General features: G+C 48.1%; 3 protein-coding genes across 8 annotated transcripts in view; 1 reads left to right on the top strand and 2 right to left on the bottom strand.

The window, feature by feature from the left end:
• usp24 (ubiquitin specific peptidase 24) overlaps positions 1 to 10,624 on the top strand; it is a 51,628-nt gene extending 41,004 nt beyond the window's left edge. For all 6 annotated transcript variants that reach the window (XM_035412905.1, XM_035412904.1, XM_035412907.1 and 3 more), the window contains 15 exons: positions 139 to 234; positions 353 to 456; positions 666 to 779; positions 1,892 to 2,099; positions 2,688 to 2,777; positions 2,874 to 2,976; positions 3,572 to 3,693; positions 3,934 to 4,047; positions 4,422 to 4,487; positions 5,380 to 5,446; positions 5,599 to 5,677; positions 5,784 to 5,859; positions 5,970 to 6,056; positions 6,524 to 6,634; positions 6,834 to 10,624. In XM_035412905.1, coding sequence (XP_035268796.1) covers positions 139 to 234; positions 353 to 456; positions 666 to 779; positions 1,892 to 2,099; positions 2,688 to 2,777; positions 2,874 to 2,976; positions 3,572 to 3,693; positions 3,934 to 4,047; positions 4,422 to 4,487; positions 5,380 to 5,446; positions 5,599 to 5,677; positions 5,784 to 5,859; positions 5,970 to 6,056; positions 6,524 to 6,634; positions 6,834 to 6,896 — 1,500 coding nt within the window. In that variant the 3' untranslated portion in view covers positions 6,897 to 10,624. The remainder of the gene's footprint in view (positions 1 to 138; positions 235 to 352; positions 457 to 665; positions 780 to 1,891; positions 2,100 to 2,687; positions 2,778 to 2,873; positions 2,977 to 3,571; positions 3,694 to 3,933; positions 4,048 to 4,421; positions 4,488 to 5,379; positions 5,447 to 5,598; positions 5,678 to 5,783; positions 5,860 to 5,969; positions 6,057 to 6,523; positions 6,635 to 6,833) is intronic.
• A 92-nt stretch (positions 10,625 to 10,716) lies between these two features.
• On the bottom strand, positions 10,717 to 17,256 carry pcsk9 (proprotein convertase subtilisin/kexin type 9). Its single transcript, XM_035412910.1, has 12 exons — positions 16,879 to 17,256; positions 16,084 to 16,275; positions 15,604 to 15,727; positions 15,248 to 15,381; positions 14,225 to 14,366; positions 13,885 to 14,081; positions 13,383 to 13,554; positions 13,003 to 13,173; positions 12,725 to 12,873; positions 12,436 to 12,601; positions 12,083 to 12,258; positions 10,717 to 11,744 (listed from the first exon to the last, which is right to left on the bottom strand). The coding sequence occupies exons 1-12, from the start codon at positions 17,056 to 17,058 to the stop codon at positions 11,547 to 11,549; spliced, it is 2,001 nt and encodes a 666-aa protein (XP_035268801.1). The 5' UTR covers positions 17,059 to 17,256; the 3' UTR covers positions 10,717 to 11,546.
• A 4,130-nt stretch (positions 17,257 to 21,386) lies between these two features.
• On the bottom strand, positions 21,387 to 23,672 carry bsnd (barttin CLCNK type accessory subunit beta). Its single transcript, XM_035412455.1, has 3 exons — positions 23,038 to 23,672; positions 22,633 to 22,718; positions 21,387 to 21,937 (listed from the first exon to the last, which is right to left on the bottom strand). Exons 1-3 carry the CDS (start codon positions 23,212 to 23,214, stop codon positions 21,640 to 21,642), a joined length of 561 nt encoding a protein of 186 aa, XP_035268346.1. The 5' UTR covers positions 23,215 to 23,672; the 3' UTR covers positions 21,387 to 21,639.
• Between the last annotated feature and the right edge of the window lie 239 nt (positions 23,673 to 23,911).

Below are 23,911 nucleotides of genomic sequence, written 5' to 3'. Positions count from 1 at the left end.
TTCTGAGTGACTACCCCTGTTCATCTGTTCATTTACCCCTCTGTCGAGGATGCTCAGCGATGGTGGTGGGCACTTATAACGTTCTTTAAAAGTCCCTCATCAGAAGCAGCTTAATAACAAGGCCCCGTGTCTCGACAGATGGTGAGAGACGAGAACCTGAAGTTCATGAAGAACAGGGACGTGTATAACAGCGACTACTTCAGCTTCACCCTCTCGCTGGCCTCCGTCAATGCCGTACGTAATGGCCATTTCTTCTGTCCCTGGGGAGGGGGGAGGGCTTGTGCCCAGGTGCACCAGCTCACTGCATGGAGGTCACACACTGATATTGTTTTTCATTTCTCTGGGCCTGCAGACCAAACTCAAGCACCCAGCTTACCAGGCCATGGCCAAGGTCAGCCTGCAGCTGGCTGTCCAGTTCCTCTTCCACACTTACCTGCACACCAAGAAGAAGCTCAGGTATGGGCAGTGTTCATCAGTGACTGACTCTGGTGATACAGTGATTATGGGGAATATGATTGGATGACACAGAGACATGACTACTGGGCAGTGTAGTGACATCAGTGGAAAGTTTGCAGGGTTAACAGTGTTACTGTTGCTAGCGTAGCAACAGTGTTGCCAGCGGCGATCAGGTCGTGCTGATGGACAGAATCTCTCTCCCCTTGCAGGGCAGACACGGACGAGTGGATCACCACTGTGGAGGTGCTTCTGTCCAAGAGCAGCGAGGCGTGCCAGTGGATGGTGCAGTACCTGGTCAGCCCCGAGGGACGCGAGATCATCAAGTGAGTGGCCCCCTGGAAGCCCGATTTTAAAACGTTCAGCGAGTCAGAACGCCGCTCTCATGCTAAATAAGAAGCTGCAGTTTGATTGGACGGCTGAATTTGTTCTGCTTTGAAAGGTCCCATTGTCTCTATAGGATGTCAACACGATGTAAATGGTGTTGACTTTAAATGAATAATTATTAAGCGAACCCATTAAAGCCATTGTGGTTTAAATAAGAAGACAATGGGAGTTTCCGGCACCAGGCAGTTTTGTGTTGCCGGTTTTTGAGATTTGCTGAGATTCGCTCGAGGGCGGCTTCCTGGCCTGCTTTGGCCTCCCGCCTCTGCAGCTATGATTGCTTTTCCCTGGCTCACGGCCCAACACGCCAAAACCGCACTCCGAGTGAAGTCCGTGTTTGGGGAAATGCCTTGCACCTGACTAGAGGTGTGGCCCCGGCTCTTCGTGTTTGGATTTGCTGCAAGAACTTGGACGTGGTCTCGCGCTGAGGAATGTAAATATTTAGAACCGGCAGGCGCGGCGGGGGAAGCGCGTCGATCGAAAAGGGCGTGGCCAGGGAAGAGGCTGCCGTTCGATTGGCTGTCGGGATCGAAAGTTGGGGCAGCTCCGCTATCACACCATGTCCCCTGTCAAGGCCTGGAAATTAGTGAAACGGTTGGCAGGCCGAGCCCACTTTGGGCCGGCCCATCGCACCACACTCCGGCCTGCCTTCACTTGCAGGAAAAGCGGAACGTTCGATCGGCTCTTACCATCTCTACGGGCTGCGAAATCCTTCCTGCTAAATAAGTAATTACACATTAGGAGATGCAAGAACGTCTGACCACATCACCTGTATTTATTGACAGTGCGTGTTTCTTCTTCCAATCCTGGGTCCCCTGACACCCAGTTCTGCACAGTGAAGTATTTCCATTGTGAGCATGCATTAGCTGCCATCTGTCCGGTGCTGGGTTAACCCCCCCAGGTTCCTTATCACAGAAACGTCTCGCTCAGGCCTGAGAAACTGTGCTGTCGGGCAGCTGGTTGTGTGCTTGTGACTGACTGTCATGAGGAGCGTGGGGGTCGGGGTGGAGAATGACCCTGGTGTGTCCTCGTCCCCCCCCCCGTCGCCTGGCAGGATCTGCCTCCTGGAGTGCAGCGTGCGGGAGGTGCGGGTGGTGGTGGCCACCGTCCTGGAGAAGACCCTGGAGAGCGCCCTGAACTTCCAGGACCAGGGCGTGGACGCGCTGCTGGACGTCCTGCTGTCCCTGCTGGACAAGGACGTCCCGGAGAACTGCAAGAACTGCTCGCAGTACTTCTCCCTCTTCAGCAGCTTCGTGCAGAGGGTGAGACCCGGAGCAGCCTAGGGTCACATGGTCTTAACCGCTCTCAAGGTCGTGGGGGATTTGCTTTGCTCTCTGAAACGGTGTAAGAATGTTTAGGTTTCTTGCCTCCAGTTTAATATCAGAGAAGGTACCATTATTAAACCCACCTGCAGTAAGGACACATGTACCTGGAGCTAGATGAGAGGAGCTCAGGAGTATGGGAAGAGAGTGCATGTGGGGATGAGATTGTGGTAGATGATAGTTGTTGAGGAAAGCTGCAAAAACCAAACATTTCCAAGTCAAAAACCAAGTCAATTTCATTACGTATTTTAGTCTTACAGACTTTAAATCTTATTTCTGTTACTTTTTTGCTAAATAAAACAAAACTATTGTCAATGAGGCAACATTTTAGACTCACTCAAGATTTGCCAATGGGGTAAAAAAAAAACTTCACTTGTCAAGCAAACAGCACCTTAAAACAAGCTAGTTTTTTCTACTTGAGGCGGAATAAAATATTTAAAGTTGTTATTACAATACTAAAACAGTAAGACAGGCTTTACTGCAGTGTGGTGGCAGTGGTGCTCACCCCCGCTGTGTCCCGTCCCTCAGGGCTATGGACCCTGTCAGCTGCTCCTCAAACACTCCGCCTACCGCCGGATGCTCATCTTCCTCCTGGGACCCAACCGGCAGAACAACCAGGTAAGGGCTTTGGCCCCGCCGGGCCCACCGTACCCCGCGGGCCGGTCCTGCCTCTGTCCCGCGCTGAGCCGGTTCCCTCCCTCCGTCTGCCCACAGAACCGGCGCTGGAGCCCGGCCCAGGCCCGCGAGTTTCTCCACCTGCACAACACCCTGGCCCTGGTGGTGCTCCACTCGGACCTGTCAGCGCACAGGACTGTGGGTCTGTACACTGCACCCCTCTACACCGCCCCGCCGCCTTCCGTTTTACTCATACACTCTAACATCCAAATGTGCCTGAGGAAGAAGCATAGCTCAGTACAAGCTCAACACGATTGGGTCCTCTTTCAGTCCTTTCAGTTAATGCATCCACAAACTCATGATCAATGTTCGAACACAGCGTGAAGGTGAAATGGACTCTGCTGAGCCCCTTGGGTCACGCATTCCACCACAAAAAGTGCAGCGGAACTGTTTCAAACATCATATTAATTTATCATTGTTACCTTCAAATTATCTGAATGTTAATTCAGGAACCTGGACAGATATTTTTATTGTTCTGTGAGGTTGCCCTGGATTTCTGAAGTTCAGCTGCGTTCCAGTGATATACCCATTACCCTAAAGGCTTTCCTCTGCTTTCCAGAAGATGCCATCGCAAAACAGGATTCGTTTTCTTTTTGTCAGTCTGCGCACGGCTTTTGCAGAGAGCTGGAATCTTGGCTAGCGCTGCGGTCGTGATTGTGATGTCAGTTACGGTATTGTCCTGTGGAGAAGCTCTCTTGACGCTGTGCAGCTGCTGAAATGTGTTTATCGTTTCTCAGCTCTGGGTTCTTACAAGCACAGCGCGGCGGGGAGCCTCCCCGCCTCCACCCCCCTCCTCCCCCTGCACGCCGACATCGAGACCTCGCTCTTCAAACCGGAGGGCCAGCCCTACCTGCTGGAGGTAATGCTTCACCGCAGCCCAGCCGCAGCGATGCTAACGGCGCGCGCCGCGGGCATGCTAACGTTGCACGCCGCGGGGACGCTAACGCCGCGGGGACGCTAGTGTTTACCCAGCGGCTCTCGCTGTGTGACAGCTCCGTCCTCGTGTTTATCCGCCGTGCTGTAAACACGGCGGGGGCGTCGCGGGGGGGGGGGGGCCTGCGGTGGCTCACGCTCTGTTTCTCTCCCGCGTCCGTGGCAGGTGATGTTCGCCATGCGGGAGCTGTCCGGCCCACTCTCCTTCCTGATCGAGATGATCACCTACTGCTCCCTGTGCAACGAGCACTTCTCCCTCAGCGTGCTGCAGCTCCTCAAGGTACCCCAGCGGGGTGGGGGGAAGGGGGGGGGAGAGGGAGGGAGGGAGGGGAGGGTCTGCCTCTGTACCACAGCCATGTCCCTTCTGTGTTCCTGCTATTCCCTCATTAGCCATTCATAGTTTGATTGTTCAGCCATGTTGTTTCTCTAAGCAGAGTGCTGTGGGAGGGGTAAAGGGAGATTCCTGTGCGGTAAACACGTTCAAGAGCAAGCTTAAATTCTGCTCCCTCCAACATTCTGAGTTGGCCTGTCAAGTGCAGCCATTTCTGTGATTGCTTTTAGAGAACACCTTTCTGCTTTTCACTTGAGGAAGTGGAGGGTCATGTTCTCCGTCCTCAGCAGTAATTATGAGTTTGTCATTCTTCTTGTCTTTAGAATCAGCTGGAGACCGCCCCTCCTCACGAGCTGAAGAACGTCTTCCAGATGCTGCTGGAGATCCTGGTGAGTGAGCCGACCGCACGGTGACCACGGTTCGAGGGTTTGTGTGAATGCACCACGGTCGCGCTTAGAAGGCCCTGCAGGTTTGGGTTTAAGCGTCGTGTGTGAACGCACCGCGGTCGCGCTTAGAAGGCCCTGCAGGTTTGGGTTTAAGCATCGTGTGTGAACGCACCACGGTCGCGCTTAGAAGGCCCTGCAGGTTTGGGTTTAAGCGTCGTGTGTGAACGCACCGCGGTCGCGCTTAGAAGGCCCTGCAGGTTTGGGTTTAAGCGTCGTGTGTGAACGCACCGCGGTCGCGCTTAGAAGGCCCTGCAGGTTTGGGTTTAAGCGTCGTGTGTGAACGCACCACGGTCGCGCTTAGAAGGCCCTGCAGGTTTGGGTTTAAGCGTCGTGTGAACGCACCACGGTCGCGCTTAGAAGGCCCTGCAGGTTTGGGTTTAAGCGTCGTGTGAACGCACCACGGTCGCGCTTAGAAGGCCCTGCAGGTTTGGGTTTAAGCGTCGTGTGTGAACGCACCACGGTCGCGCTTAGAAGGCCCTGCAGGTTTGGGTTCAGAGTCAGCGCCTGGGAGCACTGCAGGCTCGAGCCGAGCGAACGCTAAATCGGCTTCGTTCAGTTCCGTCTGTAGGCTTTCAGGCTTGGTGTATTGACTGCCGACTCGCTGAGTGCGCCATTAGTCACGTTTGCTCTTACGACCGCTTCTTAGTAAATATTTGACTCGTCTGAGCACCGTTCCAAAGCTGAAAATGGCTTCCTGTTGTTTTGATAACTGGCGGTTCACCGTGACCGAAGGGCCTGGGGCAGGCTTTGCTAGACGGCTACACTCTTGCTACTCTGTTGAAGCTTCTCTTGTTTGTTTACCGCTGTGCTAATATGTGGTGATTTCATTCTGCAGATGGTAGAAGATCCTCTGCAGGCGCAGCGGCTGAAGTTTGCATTTGAATCGGAGAAGGGGCTGCTGGGTAGGTATCCGCCATTGTCTGGCGTTATATTTTCTGATTCCAGCCCGGAAAAAGGCCCTCCCCAGGTTGCATGTGGGCTTTTTAAATGCACAGTCAGTGTTAATATCATGGTCCACTGAGCCGGGTGAGTAATAGTGTGGTTTCCCCTGCAGCTCTGATGCACCAAAGCAACAATGTGGACAGCAGCCGCTGCTATCAGTGTGTCAAGTTCCTGGTCACTCTGGCCCAGAAGTGAGTCCTGCTTCCTCATCCTGTCCCAGGCTTTATACTGGGACCCATTGGCACACATTCCGGATGGTTCTGTTAGAGGAGTGTTCTGATTGGTGCTTTTGAACAGGTGCGCTCCGGCCAAGGACTACTTCAAGGACCTCTCCAGTCACTGGAGCTGGGCTGTGCAATGGCTGCAGAAGAAGGTAAGACTCCTCGCTCTCCACTGTAGGCCTCCAGGCCTCAGGGCCAGGGTGAACCGGCTCTCTCTGAGGCCGATTGAGCTGAAGGTGCTGAGGCTGATTCTACCTTGCAGATGTCAGAACACTACTGGACGCCCCAGAGCAACGTTTCGAACGAGACGTCCACCGCCAAGACCTTCCAGCGCACAATTTCGGCGCAGGTGAGGAGCTCCGGCTAAATCCGGCATCGGAAAGCCGGTGTCAGACGTGGGGAGGTCGTCGCGGGCACGAGGGTTCGGTGCACTGTGTCAGACCCTTCATATTTAGGAGAAATAAGAAAGAAAGTTCATCTGCTTCAGAATTGGATGTCAGTTTATGTTAAAAACCTTCAAGTGCCAAGACGTTAAACAGCACAGGTTTCTGCAATAGTATTCCATTTCATGGGAAAAGGTGTTTTGCAGAACGCATCCTATCCAGATGGATCGTTTTCATTTAATGCATATGTTCTTTAAGATCGCCTGAATAAGATTCTATGGCTTTTACCTCATATATCCTTCAGCGAGATGAGTCAGAACCCTCTTCTGTTGGTTAGTACAGGATGTGTGTTAAATGGAAGTGGAACGATGTACCGCGTGTGCTAATGAGTATGCGAGTGTAGAAGTGTTGACGATGTACCGGTGGCCTGCAGGACACGCTGGCGTACGCTACCGCCCTCCTGAACGAGAAGGAGCAGTCCGGGAGCAGCAACGGGTCAGACGGAAGTCCGGCCAATGAGAACTCGGATCGCAGTCTGAGACAGGTACCCGTCTGCGCCCCCGATCAGCAGCCTGTGCCAGCCTGTGCCACAGGTTCGAACGCAGCCTATGAGCCCAGAGTCGTTTCTGGCACAGTGTAGTTGTTCTTGAGGTCATTCTCCTAGTTGGCTGCACTGTTACAGGCCTCTGAATCTCTGAGCGCTGCTGTGAATAGAACGCTCACCCTGTCCCTCTCTGTCTCAGGGCTCGGAGTCTCCCATGATGCTGGGGGATTCCAAGAGCGACCTGGAAGACGTGGACTCCTAATTCTCTTCACCAAGATGGGGGTTTTTCCACTGCTGAAGAAAAAGGACCTTGATAATCTCTCCGGTGGAGACAGGGTTGTGGCTTTTGCGCAGCCAATCAGAAGACTGTAACTGGTAACTGTAACCTCCGCGGGGTCAGGAAAACGGAGGACGTGGACGCGATGCAACCAATGGGAGCGTCTCCCCCACCCACCCTAGTAAAGCCACAGACTTCAGTGAACGTACACTCTTCCACTCTTCATCAGCAGGACCCAAGCTGCTGCCATCACCTTCACATTCGGTTTGGCTTTTACTAAGGGGCTTTGTAGATTTTTTTTTTTTTTTTTAAACGGTTCATGTGTGAATACCATCCAGGCCAACAGATGAAGTCAAATCCGTTTTTCTTTTTCTTTTTTTTTCCATTACCATACAGTGCTGCAAAACAAGTAAGGTGTTGAGTGGGTTCATTTTAAAGGTTGATTTTGTTCTTTTTTGCCAATGTAATTAAATAGAAACTATTCATAATGTAAAATTGTGTTCCATAGATGTAATTTCAAATGTAAGATAATATTTTAAAGTACTCTCTGCCTTTCTGAGTTTCTGTATCTGTGTGCTTTAGTTCCCTCTAGCAAGAACTTGTCAGATTTTGGAAAGTCAAATTAGTCATAAGCTTTTTTTTTTGTTGAGGATATTTTTAAATGCACTTTAAGGTCAAATTCAGTTTCATATATTTTGAAAGCAACATCTGACGAGTCCCTTTCTAGAGTTAATTGAAAGCTCACAGGTGCAGGCATCTCTTTTGTTTTGGTTTTATCTGTACAGTGGCAGTTTTCCCAAACAGATTTTCTGTGGGACTAGCTGAGCAGAGGCCTCTGAAGAGAACTGCTTTAGGTGCGTTTTGCAGGTTCAGTGAGGAGGCTGCTTGTTTCGGGTCAGAATCAGGCTACTGTTTTCCCCCATAGTGCTGTGCGGAGCTGTGCGCGTCCACGGCAGCCAGGGCCTGGTCTTGGGGAGCGTTGACAGTGCTGTGAGAACGGCGCACGGATCAGTGCCCCTGGGAAGCTGTGGCCGCGGAGCGCTGGATCGGGCTGTAGGCCGAGCGGATGGACGGCCTTGAGAACAGCGATGCGCTGGAGAGAGCAGCGGTGAAAAGGGAGGAGAGTCTGCTCCTCCACTCCTCCGCCCCTCCTCCCCTCCGCCCGCCTGACCCGAATTTGCTCTTTCAACAAGGCTCCCGAACGACGAGCAGTGAGACGTTTGTCTGCTGGATTTTATTAGTGTTTTTTTTTATTATTTGAATCGTCTGGGGTTTCTTTCTCGTATTTTTTTTTTTTTTTTTTTTTTTTTTTTTGCACGTTTCGATTTCTGTACCCTTGCTGCCCTGTGATTTGATTGACCATGCCTTACGCTGTCAGATTCGTTTGCTCCTTCTGAGAACGGCTTTAGAGGCCTCTGCAATCTCTCGTGCCATTGGCTGATGGAGAGCCTCCACACTACACTTGCTGGAAGAAAGCACATTAATCTGAGAGGTAATACTTGGGTGCCAACTGATTTCTTTTTTTTTTTTTTTAATCACAAACATTAGACGCAGTATGTATATTTTAGAGTCTAATGTGGTAGACATGAATTATATTCCGCTGAAAATTCCACACACCACTTTAAAACGTCGGCAGTGTGATTCTTGAAGCCTGGTACATGGTTTTGCCAAATCATGGTGTGGAACTGGGTGCGACAGAGCACTTGCAGGTGCGTTAAGGTTGCTAAGCGGCGTCAGTCTTCAGCCCGGCGAAAGTGACCTACACCCTCCCGTGGGAAGCAGAAGTCGCAGAAACACAGCCTGCTTCACGTTTCACTCAAACGGTTCCTCCGGTCCGCAGAGAAGTGTGCGCTACTAGCCGCCGTTGTCTAATGGAACTGGAGCTGGTCCGTGATATACTGGAGGTCAGACGATGCGACAGCCCGTTTGGCTTTAATAGGGGTTATTTCAGCTGTTTTATTTGCCTCAGCCCTTCGTTTGCTTTCTCTTTTGCCTTATCGCACGTCTGTGCGTAGGGGAGGGGGGAGCACGTTAGCACGTTAGCACGTTATCCCAACCTGCGGCCCGTGGAAGGAGCCTTTTAAGTGCCTTTTTACAAAAAATCCTTCAGACTGTTTGAGTGCACCGCTCCTGCCGCTAGGAACAGAGGTGTACAGCAGATCAGTCCCAGTAAACCACCGTGTGCTGGCTTTCCTGGGGTAAACAGCATGGCAGAGGCAGATTTACGGACTCCGCGCAGGTACCGAACGGGGCTGCGCGTAGACGGACCGCCGCCGAGGCTGGTCTACCTGCGAGCAAGCCGATGAGCTCATGCACCGCAGTGACGAATGGCCCTTCCCTAAATTCAGTAGGCCGCTTGCATTTGATATTTTTTCTTGCGTTCCTTCCGTTCCTCGTGCTGTTTTGGCAGGGTATGATGTGGGGAAAGTGCTGCTTCACCTTCAGTTTTACAGCATAGATGCCTGGGTATACAGCTTTAATTAACAATTCAATGTTTACAGTGTGTGGACCTACCTAGCAACTACAGAACTTGGAATGTTACTTTGAAGTTCAGAATGAATTTCTGAGTGGATGGATTTGATTCCATGGCATCCTTACAGTTTGCACTTCTCAGTAAGTGATTCTTGGCCACTTTTTTCACTGTTCTATCATTTAGTGGAGAGGACAAGGGCTTTTCCGATCCATTCATATTTTTTTTTAGAAAGCAGAATATTCTAGATGGTCTGCTTGTAGTGCACCTCATTGTGAAACGTTTTTCCTCTTACTCCCTGCAGCTGAATGTGGTTTTCACAATACTTTTTGCATTTTGTGCGTGCGTGTGCGCTCATGTGCGCGTCTGTTGTTTTACGTGGTTGTGGCATACTGGTGATCCACACATCGGCCGGCCTTCCGCCTTTGCGCGTCTCAACTTCGGAAGGCAAAAGTTAGCCTGGTTTCACTGTGTGAAGGAACAGGCTTTTCGCTCCGATGGAGAGTGGTGATGGGGTTAGGAAACCCGGGGGGACGGGGGAAACTAGGTGGGAATCCACGCGATTTCATTTGATATGCAATTAATCAAGTCGTAGTTTCTTCCACTGAGTTGGAAGGGCTTTTTTTACTTAACCTCTCTGTTCCGTCAGGAGAGCCCCTCTGAGATGCATTGTGGGAAGAAGACCGTTGAGGGAGCAGTTCAGTGCCTTCACAAAAGGCACGATTGTGTTGTCGTTTGCCCCCCCCACACCCACCCCCACCCCACGTTCTCTGAAGGACATTTGTGACGAGGTCAGAGCATGATGTGAAAACTTAATACTGTGACAGCAAAAGCCTCCTCTCTCTCTCCGAACTTTGTCAAGTTGCCAAGGACAATGCATTCACTCTTCAACGAGACAATGATTACAGAAACATCCAGTCAAAATTTGTGGTTTAAGTAAAACTACCAGGGTTTAATAATAATAAACGAGAAGTATCGTCGGGTATTTTCCCCAGTCTGGCACCAGTAGTCTATTTCAGAAAGTTCCAATCAGTCCTTTGTTTTTAAATTGGGGTGAAGGGGTGGGTGTGAGCATACGGGTTTTTATTCAGTGTCATTTTGCTTTGAGCATTCATTTTGCTGAAGTATGAAGTGTCGGAATTCTGTAATGCATGTTAAAACGGAGTGTTAATTTGTACATCAGAGTTTGATTATGGGAATATTTGATAAAAAAAATAAACTGGAATGCACAACCTTTTACAAATATGGTGTTGTGGAGTTACACATCTGAAGATCATTTGTGGTTTTAGTGCTGAAGATGATAAAAAACATTGCAGATAATGCATTTTTAAAAAGGCTTTTTATTGTAAAAATGCCATTTGATGAGTACAAATATATACAAGTGCATTTAAAATACTTTGGTTCATAATACATTTTGATACAGTGTTACCTGCATGCATAAATGAATACAGTAGGCTCGGTGGGAAAACCCTGTATTAGGCACTATTGGTTCATCTGCACTGGAATTAAAGCATCTGGGAGGAAATGCAGGGGCACCTTGATCCTTGAAATGGTTTCACAATTTAACCCCTCATATTCAGAATCAATCAAGAGTTCAGAAGCTTTAATAAGGGACATTGTGGTTCATTATTCTAATCAAACGTTCAGCCACTGTAATTTGGACATGTAATTCTGGACTTTTTATTGGAAGAAAATATGATTGACATCAGGTGAAGTGTAGCTGAATTTACTAAGACGACAGCTAAACTGTAAATGGTAACTGTTGACAACGTGGCTACATGTAAACTCCCGAGGCTGTGGGAAGGTCAGATTGTATGGCCATTACACAAAATGGCTGCCGTTGCGCAACAACGTAGTTACTTGCCAATTGGAACGCGTCGCCTCGTACTTTCAGAACCACTGTGACTGCGGAGCCGGTGAACTGCCTCGTACCTTACGCTGTTTCAAAAGTCCGTTGCTCAAACGGAGTGGATAACGGGAAGCTGCCAGGACAGGCAGGCGATCTCTTCTCGTCTCCGAGTGTACTTTAAACGTTTAGCGAGAACGCTCGAAAGTGGCCTGACGGGAATCCATGTATAAAATATATATCATAAAGGAAGAGCTGAGTGCAGCGAGAGGGCCCTCTAAAAGCGGGGGCCGACGGGCCGGGGTTCTGGCGCTGGAGATTATTTACGGTTGCTCTCGGTGCGCTTCTGGGACTGGGCGTGGCGGCAGCAGATGGCGAAGGCCTCGGCCCCCTCGCCGCCCCCGGAGCTCGTCACCACGCAGGTGTTCCCCCTGGCGTAGGCCCCGTGGGTGAGGGAGCCGCGGGACAGGGTGCTGCAGCCCGTCAGGGTCCAGCCCGCCTCGCAGGACACCTCCACCTGGGACGCGTGAGACAAAGCACAGCCTCGATCTCAAAAACCTTGCCAGGACGACCGGAAACACGGTCCATATAACGCTATCATATCTACGTAAAACAGAACTTACGCGGACAGAGGAAGTAATTAATCTACTGCAATGTTAAGTGTTCGTGCTCTGAAGGAGAGGTAATGTGTAGAGATTTAGCCCCTGCGTGTGCTTTTTATGAAATGCTGATGTGTTTTTCAAGCCTGGCTCAGCCGTGAGCTGGTTCTTGGCTGCGTGACAGCCCGATGCAGCGGTGAGCGTGCGCGTGCCCGGTGGGCGTGCCCGACGGGCGAGCCCCGGAGGCGCTCCGTACCAGCTCGTTGAAGCCGGGCGGCGCGTGCTCCTTCAGCTGGCACTGCAGGCTGGGAGCCCGGCAGCAGGAGGCGTGCGATTTGGCGCCCTCCCCGCTGGAGCACGCCGCGTTCCTGTCGCCGTGGAGGGGCCGCGTGGAGTCGGCCATTCCCCCGGAAACCGAGTGGGAGCTGCAGCCTGAAGGGGGCGGAGTCAGAGGGAATCAAAGGCACGTGTGTGGTGACCCTTCTGACAACGCATTCACTGTTCCCATTGGGTACCCACAGTTCTGAACTTGTGTTTGACTCTCAGAATACAATCGGTGTAATGAATCCATGCTTGTTGACCATAAGAAGCCTTAAGTGGGGGTCGTACCTGTGAGGTGGTGGTCTGGGCTGGGGCATGCCACCGCTGTGCCCTGCTGCTCGGAGGCACTGGCCTGGCACTCTGCCCTGGCCCAAATGCAGCAGCGGGCGATGGCGTGTGCCCCTTGCCCGCCAGGTCCGTTATGGGCGATGCACTCCTGCTGGCCCTCTCGCTTCTGCCAAAGAGAAACCAGGCAAGGCACACAGGTGACGTTCTCACGTATAAATCACAATGTGGAAGAGCGGTGTGTGAGCGCAAACAGCAGTGCATTGTGGGTCCAAGGGTGTCCTCCACTCACAGAAATGGTTTCTCCCGCACGGACACCGTTGGGGGAGAAGCTGGAGCAGCTGAACATCTCTTCTCCAGGTCCGCAGCGGGCCCCCGTAGTGTCCGAAGATGAGGTGCCAGACTTCTCCGACCAGACCGACCTGCACAGTAACTCCTCTCCTGGGACAACAAATGAACACAGACTTCATTCCTAACCGTCGGTGTTTTTTTTCCCCCCCACCTTCCATTCAGGCATCCCTCTTCAGGGAATCAACCACGCCTTGGTTATATACCGCTGTCACATCTGACCTTCGGACGTGGAGGTGGGCAGCGCGGCCACCATGTTGGGAGTGGTCAGACGATGCTCCTCGGGGAAGGCACTGAGGTCCATGGCGTGCTTGACAGAGTGCAGCAGTAGCCGCTGCAGGACCTCGGTGGATGTGAGGTTGGGGTTAGAGTTGAGGAGCACAGCAGCTATCCCTAAGGGAGAAAATACCAAAAACATACTTCAACTGTCAGGGACGTGTACTTTTCATCTTGCACTGTTCCAAAACCTCAAACAGGAGACAAGTCTACAAGACTGGTTAATTTGATTTTGTTGATGAGTCACAGATATGATGTCACATTATTATGTGAGTGTGGTCTGCTCGAGTTGCATCTGGACAGCAGTGCCTCTGTTGCCTCCTCACCGGCCACATGGGCAGCTGCCTGTGACGTTCCACTGTTGGCAGTGAAACACGTGGGACAGTCACTGGAGGCGCTGATGATGTCATCTCCGGGAGCGAAGAGGTCAACACAGCGGCCGTAGTTAGTCCTGCTCACCGGCTGGTCTTCGAAGTTTGTGGCACCCACAGTGATCACCTGTGATAGAGGATATCAGCTTTCAAAAAACTGCATCTGCTAGATCAGTGGTAACCAACTCTGTTTCCCGAGATTTACTGTCTTGTAGGTTTTCATTCCAGTCCTAACAAAGCACACCTCATTCTACAGCTAGATGTCTTGTTGAGCTGCTAGTTAGTAGAGTCAGGTGTGCGAAGTTACGGTTGAAATTAAAACCTACAGGAGGGTAGATCTCCAGGAACAGGGTTTGTTTATCACGGTGCTAGATGTTCCCTGCGAAGACTGGACTCCCTGTGATTGGAAGAGGTTGGATAGCATTTAGCATGTTCAGTTCTCTGCTGCAGAAGTTACCTGTGGTTCAGACGCGGGCGAGTAGAGGCAGGCGTCTTCGTGGTCGTTTCCTGCCGCGGCGACTACCACCCCGCCGTTGCGCACCGTCTCTCGGCAGGCGGTGTTCAGGGTTCGACTGAACCCGCTCACGAAGGGCAGCAGCACAACCAGGGGCCTGTACGGTTGGGCCAGCAGGGTTGTGCGGATGTACTCCAGGGCTGCAAGGCAGCGTAAGCGGCCCTCGGTGTAAACGTCACCCAAATCAGTAACCAATGAAATGGCAGAAATCGCCTCCGCTCCTTCAGAGCATTGGCTGAGTGGTACACAGGAGCCCCTGACAGGCCACTCTCCCTCTGCCTACCTGAAAGAGCCCCGGACACAGTGCCCTTCCCCTGGCAGTTCAGCACACGGACGCTGTTCACAATGGCCCCCCTGGCCACGCCCGAATCCCTGCCATTAACGATTCCGGCTGTGTGGGTGCCGTGACTCTCGCACGTGCTGGCCTGAGGGAGGGAGTGGGAGTGTGGGAGAGAAAGAGAGGGGTGTGTTGAATTGGGTGGCTTTGTCCATAAGCTTTGTCATTGTGGCTTGTCATCCTGCCTGTGCATAAACATTGTTGTCTATCTCCTTAACCACTGTTGTCTTTAAAAAAAAAAAAAAAGAAAAAGAGTTTGAATGGTTTGAAAGTTGTAAACGGCAAACACATGTTTTGGGATACTGTAGATACAATGTTACATAGAATCTGAACTGAGCACCAGAGCCCAGTCTTCAACTAAAACACTGGCAAACAAATGGATACAAACAGATTATTTGCCTTTAATCTGGTATAAAATCTCTGCTAGTGCTTTTTATTTTATCTTGAAACAACAAATTCCACAAGCTTCATAACCTGTGGATTAAAAGGCCACGTTTAGTATCCCAGTATATTAGTGAAAACCATGGCAATTTTTTATTTAAGGCATTTTCGCAAATGGAAAAGAGGACTGCTAAGAAACAAGCGGCTTTTGCAAACTCGTCTGCCACCCAATGGTGATAATCTGACACTGCACCATTTACGATCAATGCTTATATTGAGCATGGCTTGCATCCATACTGAATGTGTGCAGTGCAGAATGCAGATTATTCAAATGCAAAATATATCTTTAAAGTTAAGTTATGTGCATTACAAGAAAACACAGTGTTGGCACTTCTACCAGGTGAATTAATCATGAAGGAGCTTGATAGTTAAGCAATTAAAATTATCCAATGAATGCTATAGTATGTAATATTCTCGATAATAATAATAACAATAATAATAATGAATAATAATAATAATATCCATTTTAATTATTGTTTTTTTCCTGTACTGCAAGCTGTCTGTAAGTCCTTTCTTAGTGTGATCTACCTGTCGATTGATCCGGACGCCGTCCTCCTCTGGAACGTTGTTAAAGTCAGTGACCTGGACCCGCCCCTCGAGCTCTCTGTGACTACTTAGAATACTGGTGTCCAGGAGGTACACCTCCACCTGCCCACCGTTATCTGAGAGCAAACAGAAAGACATGAGCACAGGCACTGCATACCGCACACGTAACATTCAACATTGCAGGAGACCCAAAATATACGATAAAAGACACCTTCCAAGTCTATAATTTTATGAACTATTGACAAATTATGCAGCATTTAGCATCGGATGAAGAACACATAGCCTTGGGGACGGTGTGATGTTGGAGGGCCACAGAGAAGCCAACTTGCTGAATTTACTTGGTGGGCTGTACTTTCCAGCAGCGTGTTCTGTCTGTACAATCCGGTCAAGATTCCACGGAATGCCCTGCGCAAAGATGGAAGAGTCTTCCTCGATGTAGTCCACGTGCGGCAGCCTGACTGCCTGAAATGGAAACATCAACAAACATCTATAAACATCAGCTTAAAGAACCTGTCCCAAACCAAGTCTGAAACCGCTACAGAACACCAAAAGATGCGCCATGCCATCTAAAAAGCACTTAAACTAACTGGCTACTAGGCTTCTTAAAAATGTATTTATTTTTAAGAAAATGCAGTCCACCGTGCATTTTTTGTTACAGGGTATTTCATATCTAACACATATTCAGTCTCATGAAAAAGGGTAGGGCCTTTATAGTGTGTGTGTGTGTGCGTGTGTGTTTGAGTGTGCTATCCATTGTAATTATGCAGGTGTCAACCTAGCCCTGTTCTCCAAAAGCCGTGAGTATTAGAGCTTATTACCAGGCGAAGCACATCGCTGCTCATCTTGACAAGAAATCCACGGAAAGCTCCCGAGAAGGTCTGAAGGACTTCTATAAGGTGTCCGTGTTTGGCCGCGCGTGCCAAGAGCCTCCGCTTCGTGCGCTCCATTTGAGACTCGTGAGTGCCTTCGCGCATTACAACAATATACTGCCCAGGCATTCGCCATGCGTCCTGTGCGTAAAACCACAGTTGGTTACTGGTGGGGGTGTGGCGTGTAATTTGTTTTAAAGTTTGTGTTCGTTTTACATTAGCAACACGTTTTATACATAGCGGCAGGGCCTACAAGGCTTGCATTGAAGTCTTATGAACTGTTGTAGTTATATGATAATGATACTGATATAATTAACCTGAAAAATGCCAAGGTTGAAATCCTTAGCATACTTAGCTACGATTTATAATCGTCTGCCCAGGGTGCTTTTGCGATGCTTTTAACAGCTAATTCTATTTCAGACATCATCCTTTTATGCAATAAAAACAATAACATTTCCTAAATTGTTATTCAGAAAATAATACTCCGATTAGGAAAATAAACATAGATTGTGAGGACACAAGTGCAGAGTTGATTACAAAATTAAATGAGTCTGCTGCTGAAAAACTTTATAACCGGCTAACGACCCCCAGTACAGATTTCCTATTGTGGCCATTTTACTAATAATAGTAATATTGACACGGAAAGGTAGTGGTGCAAGAGTGTTTGACTCGCAGCAGCGATGGTCGTGATTCATCAAATGCGGGAGTAAACGGACAATAGGAGGACAATTCGCTAGCATTTACCTTATTACACCTGAGAAAATCTGCAGTTGGTTCAGTTCCAGGTTCTGGTTGGGTATCATCTTGAAGAGTCACAGACAGAATCAGACCATCGTCCTCAGCGTAGTCTTCAGCCCACGCGGTAAAGGGCAAAACAAGGCACAAAATAAAAGCAAAGTTGAAAAATTTGACTAATTGCGCCATTGTACAATGGGCTGATGATGATGGGGTACCTTCTACTGTATGACTGCAGTTAACACAGAATTATAATATGATCCAAAACAAAACAATCTACTGTCTTTTTGAACGTGATTCGCAATTACTTTTGCAATGCCTTAATAAATAGCCTAAAAGCTTTTGGCTATTATAATAGTGTTCAGATACTATATCTTCTTGAGTTGGCGCTACCCTCAAGGCGGGGACTGTGACGTTTTGGGGGGTCACGCCACTCCGTTTGTATCGAACGATTCTGCATTGTTAATGAACACATGTGCACTCATAGTGAAGGAGTCGGATTTCACGTGGTTTGCAGAAATATGGTAACAAACGACGTTACTACAACAAGGGCAATTGGATACTGATACACGAGCTATCGTGGGAAGCATGAGCTGTTACTTAATATCCTAGTTTTCATTTTATTTCTCCTTTACAAAATTAGCCCATTCCCAAGAAGACACCTATTGTGAATTTGATTTAGCATTTTAGGAGACATTTTAGCATTAATCGATTTTAAGAAAATAACTAGCATTTATCTACTGAAATTATATACAAACATAGCCAGTGGGTTCACTTAATGTAACCAGATAACAATACAACAGAGAAAAGTTTTATGTTATTAGCCCATTGTAATGAGAACAACAGTTAGTGCTTCTAAGAAATAGCCAAATGTTTATATAGGATGGGCTGCTGGGTGTCCTGTGCTGGTAAAACTGTAGATTCCTGTGTGTGGTCTGAGATACATTTCTGCTCATGCAGCTTCAGTCTATGGTGGCATTGGCCAGCCCAGTGGTACTGACCATTGCCTTGGTCCTGAGGGAAGGTTTCAGTGAGTAGGACTGTCAATGACATCACTCTTCTGGTTGAGTTCACCTTCTAGTTGATCTGGTTGATGCCAGTGTGCATTAGGCTAATTCAGCCGCCTGCACATTAAGTCTCTGTTATATCCCAAAATGCACCTGTGTTAAAATAACCAGGTGTACAGCAGTACAGTAGGATATATACAACCTCAGCACAGGTTGCTGGGTCTCACCAAGTTGCCAGTCTCATGAACAGATTAATTCTCATAAGTCCCTTGAAATGCTGGCAGGAAGAGAAGCACTGACTTTAGAAAGGTAAGATCCTGTATAGTGTGGAAATGTTGTGACTTAGTCTGTTGCATGCTGAGAAGGTTGGTCCCTGGTTCTCAGGTCGTAAAACGTGTGGACTGTGGGCTTTGTTGGGAAAAAAACCGGCAAAGATAGATTTTTCCAGTGGTAACTCAATACTGCTCTCTGCTGTATTGAAGGTGAAAATGCCAGTTGTGGCTTTGGAAAACAATAAATAAAGCACACAGAACTCAGGCAGTTGTCAGGAGTAAAACCTATCGCGGTATCCAGTATTTTATTAAACATCCTTCACCAGGAAAACTCGCAGAGCATTATAAAATACAGTTCAGCATACAAGTGTCAAATGACCACATGCAAGGCAGTCCAGCACACAGCTGCCTGTGAAGCCAGCACAGTTATCTTGTCCGGACACGATAAAACGCAAAAGCATACATATTGGCATTCATGTTTTTATCATAACCGTAATGTGCACATTCATCATTACAGCTAAAAGCACTGCAGCCCACTATGTAAATTAGACCCAGTTAGGCTATGAATGAGTCGTCCCTCATTTTTAAGCCTTGGTCAGAAGGGAAAGTGGGGTGACCCACCATGGAGGAGCACAGGGCACAAGCCAGCTTGTAGGTAGTGATGGAAGACCATAATAGCCTGGGTGGTGTGATTAGGACTGCGGCATTTTACATTTGAGCTGCAATTTGAGGGCAAGAGTAGTCCAATGAGAGAAGAGCTAAGGGGGAGAACCGCAACGGGGCTGTTTTGGAGAGGCTCCGTATAGTTTATTGGTGATCATCCAGGAGATGCCCGCAAAGCGCTGCAATGTTCTTGGATGAGTCCAGAGTACCAGGGGGGGGATGATAGAAAGAAAGCTTTGACTGCTATGTAAATCATGATGATACGAGCGGCTCCAGCAGTCTGGCGTAGAGGAAAGAGAGTAATGGGCGGAGGACTGAACTGCTTGACTTAGCGGAAGCAGAGCTAGGGGTATTGCACAGGATTAGGAAAACGGTGGAAGAGATTAAGTACAGGACATAAAAGCCTGGTCAAGGCATGCCTTTAGCAGAAATGAAGTCAGCTGGTTCCCCTTGCATGCTGAGATCCGGTGGGGGGTGGGGGGGATCGATGAGCATCACTCTCCTCGCTGGACCAGTGCTGGGAATATGAGGATGTTTCCTGGTCCTGAGATGAACTGAGCATGCTCTCTAGGGGTAATGGGTAAGCAGGCAGGAAGGTTCTGTGGCTTTATTTATAATGGTGATGGACGTGCAGGGGGCTCGGCTGAAAACAGATCTGTTTTTGTGCAGAGATATGCCCATTAGGGGAGTGGTGACAGGGAATGCAGCAGAAAAAAAGGAACAAAGCAACTAAATGAGGGCCTTTGAAGGAAAAGTGCTGTAGAGCAGATAAGTCTGATCGCTAACATTGATCACTATGTCTGGCCACTTTCACTTTCTCCAAGGTGTATCCCCTTAAAGGGATAGTTCACTTTACGTGGGTTTAGCTTGTACTATTTCAGTTTTAGTATATTATATTGATTGAGCCTGACAGTTATTGTGTGCAATGAAGCAGGTCAAGGGCATCTGGGTGTCTGTGGTCTAAAGAAACATATACTTCAAGCAACTCCAAAGTAGCTTCTACAGCAATGATGTTTATTGGTTGTACATATGAACAGATTCATTTTATACAGTATTTACTCACAATTTTAACCATATCAGTTTTTTTAAAATCATGCCAGTACTTCAGCTATAGCACCGCAGGCATTAGTTCCAACATATCTTAATATTAAATATAGTAAAATAAAATAAAAATCAAGTAATATACATACATGCAACCTCTGGGGGCATAGCATCATTCTACAAGCTGCTTTGAAGTGAATTCATGTTTTAGCTGGGAGGTCATCAGAAACTTCTGTGAGTGTCTCCAATATCTGTCCTTGGGTGCTTGCAAACAAAAACTGTTTGAGTAAATCAAAAACATATATTAAAACTGCAATAATAAAAACCCAAAAAGTGAACAATCCCTTTAAAATGAAAATACAACATATCCCACAGCATTACTAAACAATTTATTAATTTCTCGTAAGTGTGAGATAGAGCGAACAGCTATGTATAGCAGTGCAAGTACAGAAGTAATAATTTTGGAACTTCAGTACCATTTTTGGGAGTAAACTTTTTTTTCTTTTTTTTTTACAGTGCATCAATCTCCTTTAGCCACATCTGTGCAGTGGCAGATACACTTAGTGGCCCTTCTCTGAACTCATTAAGTGAGCTCCCTGTTATAGTAGTATGTACACACGGTAAAGGGCAAATGTATGTAGTATGAGCAGAAGAAGCTCAGAGCAGAATTGCAAATAAGGACATGCCAGTGTGCAGCACTGACTGATACCACTTCGTGGCATCACGTGAACATGTAATCTTTGAGTTTGGAGGCCTCAGGATTCTCTTATTTCCAAATAAAGGGCTTCCCTACTGGTAGGCACTGAATAGTTTATAACATAACATCACTCCATAGGCACTTCTCAATTGCCGCTGTAATTGGCAGATAGGGGGATATCCAACTAAGGGGTTTGGGGGGTGGGCGGGGTGGTTGGGGGGCAGGGGGAGGGCAGACTCCCATTCAGAGCTCTCCGCTGAGTCAAGTGTTCATCTACTTATGCAGAAAACAAACAGGAATGCTGCCAAGGCTCTGAGGACTGTTGGGAATTCTGCCCTTCGCTTCTTCAACTGTAGTTTACGAGAGACCCATAAGCCAGATGCAGTCTTCACTCGCTGTCAGTCCCCCCTCAAAAAGCTTCTTTTTCTACCATGCTCTTGTAAGAGCTTTTGCAGCAGTTTCCTTGTGAAAAAAAAATCCAGGATGTGATTCAAATGCTCTCCCAGTGGCTGGCCTAACTGAGCCTGCTTGTTGCCAGGGTGTGATCTCATCTGAGGGACGGGCCAGCAGTGTGCTGGAATCTGAGGTAATCAGGACTAGGGCCTTTATCCTCAAGAGTTTCATTAACCCCTCCTTCTCTTTGGCAGCTGTTTGACTTACCTCTGTTTTAATGGTGCAGGTTTTTAATGGCAGATTGTGTAGTTTATAGCAGTTTTGCTTTTAGTAAATCTTCAGTTTCAAAGCAGTGGTGAACAGAGTGTGATTGTGAAGAGAAACCTAAGACTGTGCAGATGGTTCAGGTCTCTCTCACATTGAATTAAAATCACACAAAGGAAATACAATTGCATTTAAACTTTATTTATGAGTGGAAACCTATGTGGTTTCTTCCTCAAAACAATTGTCCTGGACCACCCTTTTTTTTCAAAAGTATTAAGTTATAGATAGGTGGACACCAACTAAAATAAAATATCACAAGAGCTGGGTGGACCAAACCAAATTTGACCATTTTCCATTGAATATACTTGAAAAAATTATACATTCAAGTGGTACCTTCTGGCTTCTCCTACTCTTTCAGTCCAGACCGTGAGTTTCACTCACTGTCCAAGTCTGATCCGAGGTGACATGGGTCCTCCACTTTCCCATAATACATCTCTGGTTCAGACTCTAGCTCTGCTGCTTGGCGCCCTGGCAGCTGAGTGCCGGTGTGGAGCAGGACCAGCAGGGGGCAGCTCTGAGTTGCGTGTCCGAGCACTGCGCTGTGGCCTGAATGCTCCGTCGGCACCTGGAGCACAGTCCCCGCCTGTGGCTCAGACTGAGCTGACCCGTCTCCCTCGCTCTCCAGGTCATCCTGAATGACAGCCAGGGGCACTCTGACTGACTCTGCTGCACTACAGGGGCAGAGAAGAGAGACAATATCACTGTCAGTCCTGCGCTGGGGAACTCAAACTGAGTTTTTCAGATCCTGACAGTAGTTTCATTTCTGTTCTCCATTCTAGCATGTACCATTCTAGTTGCTAAGTCACAGTGTCAAGAATGAATTCATTCAACTGTTGAATCAAATAGATAATGACAGTCCTGCATGTAGGGAAATGTATTAGAAGGCGGCACTCGATTCTACCTTGTTTTATATATAATTGTATGTGGTTTTTAGTAGTCATAGCGACAAAAGCTCTTTTTGCCTTTTGCTGGATGTGATCATCAATACGACAGTCACAGTAATCACATCAAAGACTGATCTCATTGTGAGACCACAGTAAGTCATTAGCTCCAGTTTGAAGGATATCTCCGATACAGGCAGTTGTCATTACGCTCCAGCGTGAGTGATTTCTATGGAAAAGGGATCTGGCCACTGATAGGCTATTAGAGCCCTGTGCTGTGCTCCATTGTGTCATATAAAAAAAATCATCAGAGGAAGAGATTGAATTAGACTGTTGTCGGTAGAGCCAAGCCAGTGACTGATGGAACAAGCCACTCATTACAGCGGTATGGGCTTCTATCACATGGTTCTATCGCAGCGCAAGTCTGTCCCAACACCAGCTTCCTCATCACGAGACCACGGTCCTCTCCGCATGTCCGCAGTTACCTCTTATGGGAGTCCTGAGTCACAGTGAAACTGGCAGCTTTCCCAGGACTCCAGATCTCTTCCTGGCTGTACGTGACAAATGTCACCTGAAAGAAATGCACGCGCAGTGACCGTTCTTTTGGGCCTGACTACACGAAAACAAGGTATCTCCCGCTGTTCTTACAGTTGAAGTAGAGAAGTGGCACTGACAGTAAAGACAATAGCAGAATACAAAACGTAATACAGAATTATTTAAAAATCGCTGAAATAACAGAATTGTTGCAGTGTGTATGATATAATTTGATCATACGCACAGAGAAGGAAAAATACAAAGCAGATACAAATAAGTATATCTCAACCCTAATAAGTAATATACTCATAATACTGATGAACGTATAAGCACACTGTTTTCAACAGTGTTCCTACCTTAGGATAACACTGGCACATGCTCCAAACAGTGCCAATGCCCACCATGAGCACGCCCATCGCGCAGAAGGTAGCATACACCTGGGGCTCCTCCACGCTCATGATGAAGAGGCCGACGGCCACCACGAACAGCCCCAGGACGATGAGCCCGTAGCGGTAAGGCTTGTTCTCGACCATGGTGCGAGACCCAGAGGCGGCGGGGCTCCGAAGCAAAGCAGTCAGGCCCCGCTAAGGGCAGGTCATCGGGGACAGAGACGCGCCGAGATCCCCTGTCTTCCGTGCTCTGAGACATCAGGCCGATGCAGCAGAGGTGAAATGGAACCAGGGCAGGGCAGCGTTCCATTCAGCTGAGTTTGACTGACCGTGCCAAGTGCCAATGAGCTGCAGAGTCACCCATATCACTGCACCTGTAATGAGACTTGGCCAGGTAACCTTGCCCCAGGCTGCCCTCTCGAGAGGCCCTGTCTCCCATTCACCTTCACCCGCTGGCTGCTGAAAAACAGCAGTATCTAACAGGACACTTGAACGGGGTGCAAAAATGAGCTATCGACCCTGCTGCGTAAAGTACTAGTTGTTTAATAATTGCATAGAATATAGTTGTTAATCCTTGAAGATGCAGAATATTATGGAAGATAATATTCATTATAGCCAGTGATTAATTTCTCAAAATATATAGCCTTTATGTAAGTTCTTTGATATACTATATCAACCTGTATTTATACAAAAGCACCATCCTTAAGCCAATGCATGTTATATTTTATTTACTTTACAGACCATCATGTAAAATTCATACTTTAATATGTACAGATACATAATAAAGCATATTCAGACAACACATTCAGAGTAAACCAATAATGGTTATTTTCTCAATTAT

Source organism: Anguilla anguilla, chromosome 4, assembly GCF_013347855.1.
Source record: "Anguilla anguilla isolate fAngAng1 chromosome 4, fAngAng1.pri, whole genome shotgun sequence".
Lineage (NCBI taxonomy): Eukaryota > Metazoa > Chordata > Actinopteri > Anguilliformes > Anguillidae > Anguilla > Anguilla anguilla.
Note: the sequence above shows the minus strand (reverse complement) of the source record. Positions and strands in the feature narration are given on the sequence as shown.